The following is a 12,027-nucleotide window of genomic DNA, read 5'->3' on the forward strand; positions in this document are numbered from 1 at the left end:
CAGGTACAGCCACCAACAGAATTTCTGGGTCCAGTTAAAAATATCCTGAGTTTACTGGGGACACAAATAGATTATAAAGGTATACAACCATACATAGAGCATATGGAAGGAACCATAGAAATGTTGCACTTTGCTGTGGGTTTTAGCATTTTGTTTTTAAAATGGCAGAAACATCCATTAGACAGTAGGAAATGCATCAGATCACTTAATCCCTTTAACAATATTTCTCAGAATTAAAACATTACTTACAAAAATGGTTATTTCACACATTCGCTTTACCCTATAAAATGCCCTGAGATTTTTGCATCATTTAACATGCTTAGTGGAAACACATTATATTCTTTATATTTTCATAAAGGCAGGCAGCAAACTGAAGCCCTTTATTTTAACTCACCAGGGAAATAAACCACAATCCATTTAGGTAAAAACTGTAGATATCTTTTCATATATCCTGAGGCCAGTGTTTGTATAATCTGGGTTATGCTGTTTAAAAAGACTTTCAATTATGACATCCATACCAATTTTCTTGCAAGCGTATCACGTTGCCTGATTATACTTTTACTCTTTTAACATAGGAAGTTTAAACCATTAACCCCTGATCCTATTTTCTGTAAGAAGCAGTCTTTCTTAAAACTGTTCACAGATTCCCTAAATCTTTCTGAATACGCCCTTTCCTGTCAGCAGATCTGCAAGAGAACATTTAAATTTGGGCTTCTCTCTCCCCCTGCCTCCCCTCCATTACAACGTGCTGGCCTGCATCTTATAACCATGGCACTGCCTTGATTCCAAATCTTTGTTCAGGTTTTGCTTCTCTGTGGAGACCCTTGTTTCTCTTTCTGAGCCTTTTCTGCTCTTTTCTTCTTCCTCTGCCTTCTTCCTTTCTTCCTTTAGCTCTTTATATCTCCATTTAGGGATCTGCAAGTAGGTCCCATCACTGGCATTACTTTTGCGCCTCACATTCTCCGGCTGGAAAGTCGGCGGCGGGGCCTTGTTGACACGGACTTTGGGAATAACAAAGCCAGGGCGCACGCTGCTCCGTCTTAGCAAATGCAGTGGCAACAGGCTGGATTTCCTTGGAACCACGATGCTCACCTGAGGTACACTGAGACTGAATGGCTGCAGGCTGGCTCGGCGCTCCTTCTTTTTGGAGACTAAAGTAATTCTAGAGTTCTGAAATAGCTTCTCATAGCTGTCAAAATGGTCTCTGTTCTCTAAAGATCTAAGTTCCCTGGCTCTTTGTCTCCTAAGGATTTCCTGCACAGCAGGCCTGCGTTTTCCTACACCCGGGGGACTTCCAGGACACACAGTCCTACAGGCAATGGCAACAAAAGAGCTCCTCAGACTCGTTGTCGCCTTAACCATATGATCAAGGACGCCATCTTCTTCAGGCCCCTGGAAAGCTCTGAAAGATACTGCTGACCGCACACCTTCTGAGATCCTCTGCAGACAGGTTTTTGGCTCTGCAGCCTTGGCAAGGAGTCCTTTCATCTTGGGCCATTCTAACTCATACTGGTCACAAAACTGCTCAGCATGCGGCTTGTCCATGAGTCTCTGCATGAGATAGGCAGCTTCTGCTCTTCCTGTGTAACACGCCCATTCCTGAGGAGTGAATCCGCGGCCAGGATCTGTGGCATTAATGTTTGCCCCTCAAAGAAGAGAAAGAGAAAGCTGCTTTTGAAAAAAGCACACAGGGATCACGTGGTAGATGTAAAGTCAAGCACATTCTGAATCTTAGAAATCACGGTCAAACCCTACAACTTGAGTTTCCCGACAGCTTTTTAAACTGTCGTAGCTAGTAAGTATTTTGATAATAAGACGACACTTTATCACACATGTAACACAGGTTTTCAGCAACTTTAAATATTTAGATAGCGGTTTAGTGATCCACAGAGATTTGTACTGAGAGTCAGCAGATGGGCAGTGCAGTGCACAGCATTAAGTTAATGCTATTAACCCTCCAACCAACAGCACCATCATAAACGAGACTCTATCTACAGTGTGCGGCAATTATTACACAAATATTTGCTGGCTGAACTTGCATTTCATTGCCTCACCAAGTCTGAATTTTAAAAAGCTGTAGAACAACTTCCAGACTTAATGATGTGTAAGTATTACGCAAGGCATTTTTAACAGTGTTGTGCAAGGTATTTGGGCTTTTTCCTTTGTTTTTCAACTACCTTGACTGTCCATGGAAAGTGGCAGTACAGAAGAGAATGGCAGTGGCCCTCAGGGATAACTTGGTCCCCAGAAAAAAATACGATTTTACTCCATGCACTCTTCTCACATTACTTTTTGGCTTCCATGCATCTTACTTTTGTTAGGACAAATGACCATACAAATTACATTTTATCTATCCCACTTCATGTTAAAAGCAGAATGTTTGAGACTACAGGAAATTGCAACAAGGACATAGGGTAAACATGAAGATAAACTGCATTCAGAAACAGCACGGTATTTAAGTGAGTCCTGCCTGGTTCAGAAGCTTAAGTTGCAGGTCTTAATGTTCACTCCCCACCCCCTGCCCTCCATGGTTAGCTCCAAAAAGGGAACACAATGGCGAACAATAGGGTTCCTTGGCTTCAAAGTCATTTTCCTAACAAATCTTTATTAGCCACTTTTCTAGAACTCAAGGCAGCTTATAATAAAGGATAAAGCCAATTCAACAGCCGACAAAAACTGACCCAGGAAAACTAAGCAAAGCTAACCGAAGGACCATTGGAAGAGATGCCTGCTGACAAGAACATTACAGCAGATGGTACAGCCAGAAACCCAAGTCTGTGGATTTAGGCTAATCTCTTGGTTAAGCGGTTAATATGAGGCTACATGACAAGAAGAGTGAAAGGTACATCCGGAACTACTCCATTCCAGAAAAGCATGAATAGGAAGAGGGGAATAGGTTGATACAATGGATCATTTTCTCCTTGTCAGCATTATCCCCTGTGCATTCTGGCAAAGTGTTACAGAAAGGCATACTGCTTCAACTTCTGCTAAATTCAAGTAGTGTAAATGTGTTGTATATTTAAACTTGGCAAAAATGGGATATTCTGCATTACTTCATTCTCATTTCGTTCTATGTTTTATCTTAGGCCAGCTTAAAGAAGCCGACTGGTTTTCCTACTCTAGGACTTAAATTTCCCCTGTTCAAAAGAGGTCCATTCCTAGGTGTTCTTCAAATTGTAGCTCAAAAGCAAGGGTACCAACAAGGTAGGCTATTTACTGTTTTCTGTGAGTAGCCGTCTATGAAGTTACACACATGAATTTTGCAGCTGTTTACAATATCCCTAGAAGCTTGTAGAACTCTTTTCAGGGAGCTGCTATTTCTAGCACTCTTTTCATGCAAAGAAGGTTGACAAGAGTCAGCTAGGGCAGGAATAACTTGAGTTTGCCAGTTTCCCAAAGTCATCATATTGCTCTACAGCTACTGAAATCACCAGTGGGTCCCAAGCAGAACAGGAAACGATGCAGGAAGACTTGTGAACATCACTGTAAAGCACTGCTACGTCTTAGAAGAAACTCAAAATTCTCTTTTCATGTCCTGCACAGGTGCTTGTGCCTAACATGGAGGGAAAGCCAAAACTCAGTATCTACTCTTTCCTCCCTATTTTTGGGTTAGCCCCTGCTCTTAAAATCCAAATATTAAAGGAAAGGTCTTACTAGAAATAATTATCTTTTGCTTCCCTAGCCTTTTCCCTCATTTTTGCTCTGATTTCGGTACCAGATTGTGAAAGGGCCGAGGACAAGCCCAAAAGCTTGGCAGGGTCTATGGCCCTCCATCCATCAATTGCCCAGAAAATGTGGTGCTACAAAGGAAAATTTGGTGCTACTAGTCAGTTGAAATGCAACATTTATTACCTGCTTCAAGTCCTATCTGCTCAGGGCAGACTTCTAAGCAAAATGTGTTCTTGTCATCTCTAAACCTCAGAAAGATATTATCTATATTTTGGTCTCTTCTGTTTCCCTTTATGAATGAATTTAATTCTGTCATGACACACTGCGTTAAATATCTTGACCCATGTTCTTGGCTGCTTGTGCAGAAGGAAGGTGCATGGAAGCTGTTCATACACCCCTTGAGGTATGTGTAGAGATGCAGAAAGGAGGAGCTACAATTTCCATAAATAAATTTATAAAGATTTCTGAGGATGCTCCGCGCAGACACAGAAACCAATTATAGGATGCAGTATCTTTCAGTAGTGTGTCAAAATTTTACTGTATGTTTTCCCCCAGGGAATTGGTTTTGGATAAAACATTTGGTTTCAACACTACTGAAGTACTGTTTATGATTTCTTTAAAACCAGTCCCACATGAACATAGATGAGGCTAGATACTTTGCCATCTGGGTCAGACATAAATATTCAAGTCACTCTTCCAAGTATAATGACATTCTGTTTGTCATTCAGAACTATATTGGGTTTGTAAGCCATCTATGAAACTGCCTATTCCCATTTAGATCTGATTTTTCTAACACCAATCTGACATTATAAGTATATACTTTTTCCAGAGTAACTAATCTGAGCAGCCCTATCAGTTTGGAATATTAATATTCCATTAAATTAATACAGCTGCATATCCTGTAAGATATGAGTGTCATCTGCATGAAACGTCTGACCTAGGATTCCAGAAAAAGCACGCAAAGAGTTTCAAGTGACATGGAACATCCAACCATTGCTTGAAACCCCCACCCCACCCCACCCATTTTGTTAGAACATGTTCTGAAATCTGGAACATGCAACTTTCTAATTTCCAGCAGTGCCTTTTCTGCAGTGCAGCAGGGTGCAGCATACAGCTCTTACTGCTTACCCTTTTGTATTCGAATGCAACCCCACTTCTAGCAGCGGTGTGAGTGCTGTCTTGATGCACTGTTGCTCCAACCGTCCCCTCGCACCCCAGCCATGTTGGAGCTGTGCCACCAAAAGACAACACGTGATAAACCGCACTTGTAAGGTAAGGAAAAGAGACCGGGATGGTGTTGTAATCCTGTGGTACTGCTCTCTGCAGTCCTTGAGAGCCACTGAAATTACACAAATACCTCTGGGTAAGAGAAGCTTTCTTGGAAAGTGGGTCATTAATAAGACCCAAAGTATAATAGACCAAAGAAGAATCAAGATGGATTTGATCTTTTTATTGTATCTTTTATTTCCTTCGTTGCCAAAACATATTAAAGGGCATTTAATCAGCTCAAATATTGGGGTGTTATGTCAGCTGTCTCTCGGCTCTTATGTCTTAACTGTTACTGTACTTGTCTCAGCTGGTTTTAAATCTTGCTTTTACATTTTGTTGTATAATTTTATGATGTTTTACTGTTATTTGTATTCTTATATTGCATACTAGTATATTTTATGCGCTGCTGTAAACTGCCTGGAGAGTTTCAGTGGTTGGACAGTATAGAAATAAAATTAAGCTGCAGCAGGTTTATTTGGAGTCGGGGCATTACAGCTTTCCCCTCTGAACTATGCTCATTATGGCAAATGTTTATAAACTTGAATACATTTCTGAAAAGTTTGCTTCTGGGAATACTTGTGCAGGTTAGAGTCTTTGATCCTTTACATTTACATTTTTACCATGTGTTAACCATATTTTGTGACTAGAAGCTTCCGCATATTTCAGTAAAACAACATAATGTAATAGCTGGCAAAACTACAAGCAATCACTAAGACTTGCATGGTGTTAAGAGTTATTCTCACATCTCTCAAAATAGGACTGCTAAAGCTTAGTTCTGTTTCTTCTGAACCTTTTGGCAATAAATCCCCATTTCATCCTCTTTACTATACTAGAAACACCATTATTTCTAGCAATGCCTGAGCATCCTTTAATCCATGAATTATTTCTAAATATAATGCAAGGCCAGCTTCCGCAGAATGAACAGCAATAATGACCCATCTCCACATCACTTTGCCATTAACCCAAGATCCTTGGTGACCTGGAATACACCACAAATGCTCTGCCCTGCAAAACTTTGCAAGTACCCTGTGAACAAAGAGCAATTTCTCTTCACTGTAAGGGCTTTTACAAGCTCAAGCCCTTTAGGCCCCTTACCCCACAAGCTTTGCCCTGCCAAGAACTAATTTATGTAAAATTGTCTTTATAAAGGCAAACTCCCAGTGAAATAGCTTTGGACCAAGCACAGGCATACTTTGCTTCATCCCTTGGACACGGCTCCTCCATGGTGCGCCACTCCTCAACCCAATCCTTTCCCTGGATATTCAGATAGCAGTGATATTGACAACAAGGCTAAAGAGTGCCTTTTGCCAACTTTAGCTAGGTCACCCGTTGAGGTCTTTCTGGAAAAGACAGACCTATCCCAAGAACACCTCCATTTTCCATGCTCTTCTCACCGTCAGGCTCCACTACTATAAGGTCTCTACGTAAGGATAGTTTTTAAAAAACTTCAATTTGCCTAAAATCTGACTAGTAAGACTGTTATCTGGGGCTCAAAAATCAGATTATATTCCTATGGTCTTGCAACAAACAGGCAACATTGGTTGCCTGTTTGTTTCTGTTCCTTAAGTGTTTGGCTTTTGCTTTCAAAGCCCTTAGCCTTGTATTTAAGCACTCACTCAGTGACCATGGGTGTCAAGGAACTATTTATTTATTAAAAACATTTGCACTATGTTTGTAAATAGTTTCAAAATCATTTGAAGGTGAGCCAGTGCCTAGGGAAGACAGTTCTGCTCAGCTCTTCTAAATTCAAGATGCGGCTTCCTTTCTGGAGTCAATCCATCTCAAGTTTGGTCTTCATTTTCTTCCTTTGTCTTCAACTTTCCCTAGTGTGATTGTCTTCTCCAGGGAGTTTGGCCTTCTCATGATGCGCCCCAGGTGTGACAGCCTCAGTTTTGCCATTCAAGCCTCTAGGGCAAGCTGTAGTTTGAATTGCTCTAGGATCCACTTGTTTGTCTTTCTGTCGGTCCGGGGCATTTGCAAAGCTCTCCTCCAGCAGCACGTTCAAATGCATCTATTTTCTTCCTGCACTGCTTCTTATCTGTGCCAAGTGGGCTGCTGGAAAAGGAGAGCCACCTCTTCTTTGCCCAGCATAAAAATAGCATTATTTGCACAGAGAAATGATGGAATTTGCTACACCTGAGACTGTCTCGCAAGTAAGTGTCTGCCAAATGCTCTGTTCATGGTCCTGCACATACGAGAGATCTGAAGATAAGCTATGGACTCCTCTCTGTGACATCCACCAGTTGCCATGGTCTTAAAGGGGACTGAGATGCAGGACCTTATTTGGGCATGGCAGGCAAATAAGCTCTGTGGCACCTTGCCCACAGTGCTTCACTCTGAGGAAGGAGCCTTCAGAAAAGCAACACGGGACGGCTACTTTGCCTATGCTGCTGCCATTAATACAGGGGCTGGGGAGGGAGATGGAGTCGGGTTGACCACTGTGGTAATGGATGATGCATTAAAGAGGCCCCTGATCTGACCTAGTGAAGCTCTTGTTATGTACTTAAATGCAGCTGCAAAAGGGATGGATTTCTCGATCATTCCTTCAACCAGCCCTTTTCCCACGCTAGTAGGTTTTGTGGGTCCGTTGGCAACGCTGCCCTAAATAGCTTGTGATGAGCTTGTGAAAGGGCTTAGAAACACAGAAACAAGAGCGAGGCAGAAGGGGCCTCCCGGGCCATCTAGCCTGACCCCCGGCTCCAGCTGGCCCCACTCATGACATGCCCGCCATGTGCATGTCCAGCCTCTCCTTGAGCACCCGCACCGATGGGGCCTCAACTCCCCCCACCCCCGTGGAAGCCCATTCCGTACCTTCGGGGTCCCAACCATCAGGAAGTACTTCCTGGCATCCACCCTAAATCTTGGCTTCCTGAGTTTTGCTCCACTGTTTGCTCATCTGTTCCCACATGAGCCTGTCCTGCACAAGTCCATGTCCTACTTGGAGGCTTGGGACTGGCATCTGGTTTGGAAATGCCAGACTAGACAGGGCCTTGGTGTGGCTCAGGGAGCTCTTCTTCTCTTCTGATGCATGTGGGCACTCGGGGCAGAGCCGTTTCAGTGGCAGGACCATAATTTTGGAATATCTTTCCCATAAAGATCTGACCAGCCCCTCCCTCCTCTTACATCTCCAGTGAATTACTGATTAAAGGCAGCAATGTAGGAACTCAGAAAGATCATCTACTGTAAGAACATTTCAGCAAAGACCAAGATCTTTTACACTATTGTATTTCTGATCTCTGTGTGTGCGGGTGAAAGTTGGAGGGAGAAGAAAGCTGACAGGAAGGAAATTATTGCAGTAAAAACATGGTGTTGGTGGAAAGCTTTGCAAATACTCTGCACCAACAGAAAGGTGAGCAAGTGGGTTCTAGATCAAATCAAGGCAGAACTGTCCTTGGAAGCAAGAATGATATGAAACTGAAGCTTCTGTACTTCATGCACATCACGAAAAGGCAAGACTCACTGGGGCAGACAGTAATGCCAGGGAAAGTCAAAGGAGGAGGAAGAGGAAGAGGAAGAACAGGAGGAGGAGGAAGGCCAAGTATGAGAGGGGTCAATTTCATAGAGGAAACCACAGCCCTGAGTTTACAAGAGTTGAGCACGGCTGTCAAGGACCAGAAGTTGGAGACAACCTAACAACATGTGACAACCAATTTTTAAAGAAATCAGGGTGCTTTGAACGTTTCAGTCTCCCCACTGCAAAAAGCAAACTGCTTTTTACTGTGCAATCTTTTGTAGTTTAAAAATTGTTGTGATCATTGTAGATCCATCTACACAATTTGGTCTTAGAAAACAGCAGCAAGCAACAATGATTTCTGTGTATCCATCTGTCATAATAGCAACCAGGTCCTACCAACAGAGTAAATACAATGAAATACAATCTTTTCAATGTTTCAGTGGAAATAAGGTAATGAAACAGAGAAGTCCATATACCTGCCAGCATTAATGCTCTGACACATTCTGTTCGACCTTGCATGGCAGACTTCATGAGTGCAGTAAATCCAAAGACATTCCTTTTCTCAATATCAAGGCCAGGATAATAGTTGAGTAGATACTGTGTTATGGTGATATGTCCTTTAAAGAAGAATGAAAATGTGTCAGTAAAAAAAATCCATTTCAAATCGATACACATGTTTCTTGTTTTATTTACTGGGATTTTAAAATATTAGGCCTTAAGGCTCAGGGCAGATTCTCTCTCTCCCTTCTCCCCATCTTTCTCACGCATACCTACCTCAGAGTCAGATGCATGGCAGAAGATACACACCATGCCTGGTATCCTAAGATAAGCTAACTTATCTTTAAGTTTAAAGGTAAGTTAGTAAGTTAACAAGAGCTCCCATGCCTCGCTACAACAGCTCTGCTCCCCTGAGCACATTCCTTACAGGTGGAGTAGGAGCTTCTGAGTAATGAGAGAGGGGACACAGGGCATGCTAGAGGAAGTTGGTCCATTCTGCACTGGAGAGAGTTTGGAGGAAGAGATGCAGGAGAAAGAGAGTTGGGAAACTTCCTCCTGTTAACCATCTTAGGATCCCAACCCATATATTATCCTTGTACCTAGAATTATCCTGTCACTATTATCTCATACTGGGGACTGCAGGTGGAGCAGTGGTTTAAACTGCTGAGCTGCTGGGCTTGTTGATCGAAAGGTCGACAGTTCGAATCCAGAGGTGGGGTGAGCTCCCATGCTCTGTCCCAGCTCCTGCCAACCCTGCAGTTCAAAAGCATGCAAATGCAAGTAGATAAAAAGGTACCACTTTGGTGGGCAGGGAACAGCGTTCCGTGCACTTCGGTGTTTAGTCATGCCAGCCACGTGACCACAGAGACTGTGTGCGGACAAACGCTGGCTCCCTCGGCCAGGAAACGGAGATGAGCACTGCCCCTTAGAGTCAGACATGACTGGACTTCACGTCAAGGGGAAACCTTTATCTTTATTATCTTATACATTCATGGGAAGCCTAATCAACAGTAGGATGGAAAACTTAATGGAACATTCTCCCTGCCTGTTGCCTTCCAGGTTGTTAGTTATGTCACGTGGGGACGATGTTGGTTATAATCCAATGCATCTGCAGGGGACTGGGTTGGGGAAGACTATTCTTGATACTCATTTCGGGCCTGGCTTTTCACAGAATTGCATCATCTAGCAGTAAAGCTTGACAGGTACAAAGCATACTGCTCAGCTGAGATAAAGTTATTGATTTGATTTGGAGGCTGACAAACCAAGGTGCTTCCTGAAATATTCTCTGAAGAGGCACAATGGTAGAGAAAGGTACACATACATTGGCTGCTTCCTTTCTTTACCATTGTGCCGCTTCAGTGAAACCGAAAATTTCTGTTTAAAATATACTGATTTAGAGTTGGTCTGGTCTATCAATTACTACTTGCTTATCCCTGATCAAAAGGGCAATTTTGGAGATCGCAAAGGCTCATAAAGGAAAGGGAGGTTTGAAAATATCAACGGCCAAACAATTTAGTGCCTAATAGATTAAAAGCATTCTTTTTTTAATTATGCCTATAAAACTACAGGAAGCTAATTAAGCCACTGGAGAATTGGATGCAATGTTCTCCTAGCTACCCACAGCCATCAAATATAATTTCCAAGAAATCATGAATGGTAAGCATTAGAATTATACTCAAAGATTACTACATTAATAGGAATTTGATGGGCTCCTTGATGAACTCCAATAGTATTATAACTTAGGAGAGGCCACATTCTTATACCTAGAGAAGACCCATTGAAATCAGTAGGATAAGTTGGTCATGATTTTCAATTATTCGAATGGGTCTATTCTAACTCCAGGCTTACAGGATACTTTGGTTTTTACTAGAACCCCAAGATCCACCAAGTGGAGACATCCAATCAGAATTAAAGACCGTTTTTCAGGTATCAGAACTGAAGAGAGTGCCCAGTCTTTCCACACACATTGTTGTGAAGTTATTTTGTTAAATATTGGGAATCAGAGAATCAGGGAGTGACAGTTAATGGTTGGGTAGATGGGGAGGGAAAAAAGAAGAGGAGTGAGGAATTATAATAAAAGATTGAGTATGAGTTTTATGAAAGAATAAAAGGTGGAATATTGTGAGGTATATATGGGTAAGACAAATAGAAAGTTGTGACAAAAAGCAACGTCGAACACTAGAGAGCCCAATGCACTGTGCAAATGGTGGTCGAAAGTGAACTGACAAAATGGCGGGGACCCACCATTTATACAGCAGGGAAGGGAGGCTGCCCCCTTGCAAAAGGTTCTAGGCTAAGCTAGAGAAATCTACCCAAACAAGGCACTGTGCAGGTATATGTGGGAGCACAGGGACCACAGCAACTAAACTCAGGTTTCCCAGTAAATCCTGCTTGCCTTTCTGCCCACCCCTGTTTCAAACTAACCTAATCTTTTTTTAACACTGCTGTTTTACTGTCCATTCCCAGGTTCAATTTCCAGTCACTCCTAAAAAACAAGCTAAAAGACAGACCCAAGCCATTTCTCTCCTGAACTCTGCAACATGACAGAGCAAGAATTAAAGCAACTGAACAAGTTAGTAAAAGACATGTAATCTATTCTCAGAAATAGTTTCAGCAGAGCATATCAGACATAATATACATCAGAAAGCCGGCTTGCCTCTTGTTTGTTCGGCTTGGTATGGCAGCATCCCTGAAAAATGTGGAGTACCGAGAATCTATCTATCACAGACAGACTAGACGTTAGGAAGCTAACAGTCTGAAGACCAATTAAACCATCAAGCCCTTGTAATTGGACTGACAGAACAAGACAAACATCTAGTGCCATTATTACTCATTCAATTTTTTTCTCACTGTCATTTGTTGTATGATGAGTTGATGGTTTGTTTAATAACGTAGTCTGGCAGCCAGCTGCAACGACGACTTAATTATTTCGAGCTGTAAAAAATGTTCTCTCACCTTACTTTGCAGTCCAGTTAAATATTTTGTAATGTATGTCAGTTACATTTATCTAATAATATTTATGTAGAAATTTCACATGAGCAATAAAAAATAGCGGAACATCTGGCACAGCTTTAATTATCATGGCACCCAAGCAGCCCACACTTTCTAGGAAGAAAGCTTGTATGCTTCGTCTCTTA

At 42.1% G+C, this 12,027-nt stretch overlaps 1 protein-coding gene across 1 annotated transcript in view; it reads right to left on the bottom strand.

Moving 5' to 3' along the window:
- Nucleotides 1–516: 516 nt before the first annotated feature.
- Nucleotides 517–12,027, bottom strand: part of ANKRD33B (ankyrin repeat domain 33B) — a 47,319-nt gene continuing 35,808 nt past the window's right edge. Inside the window, 3 exon segments of the mRNA XM_044442803.1 lie at nt 517–852; nt 854–1,646; nt 8,869–9,009. Of these exon segments, the coding sequence (XP_044298738.1) occupies nt 798–852; nt 854–1,646; nt 8,869–9,009 (989 nt within the window). The 3' untranslated portion in view covers nt 517–797.

This window comes from Varanus komodoensis, unplaced genomic scaffold (genome assembly GCF_004798865.1).
Source record: "Varanus komodoensis strain SLA01 unplaced genomic scaffold, ASM479886v1 scaffold40, whole genome shotgun sequence".
Lineage (NCBI taxonomy): Eukaryota > Metazoa > Chordata > Lepidosauria > Squamata > Varanidae > Varanus > Varanus komodoensis.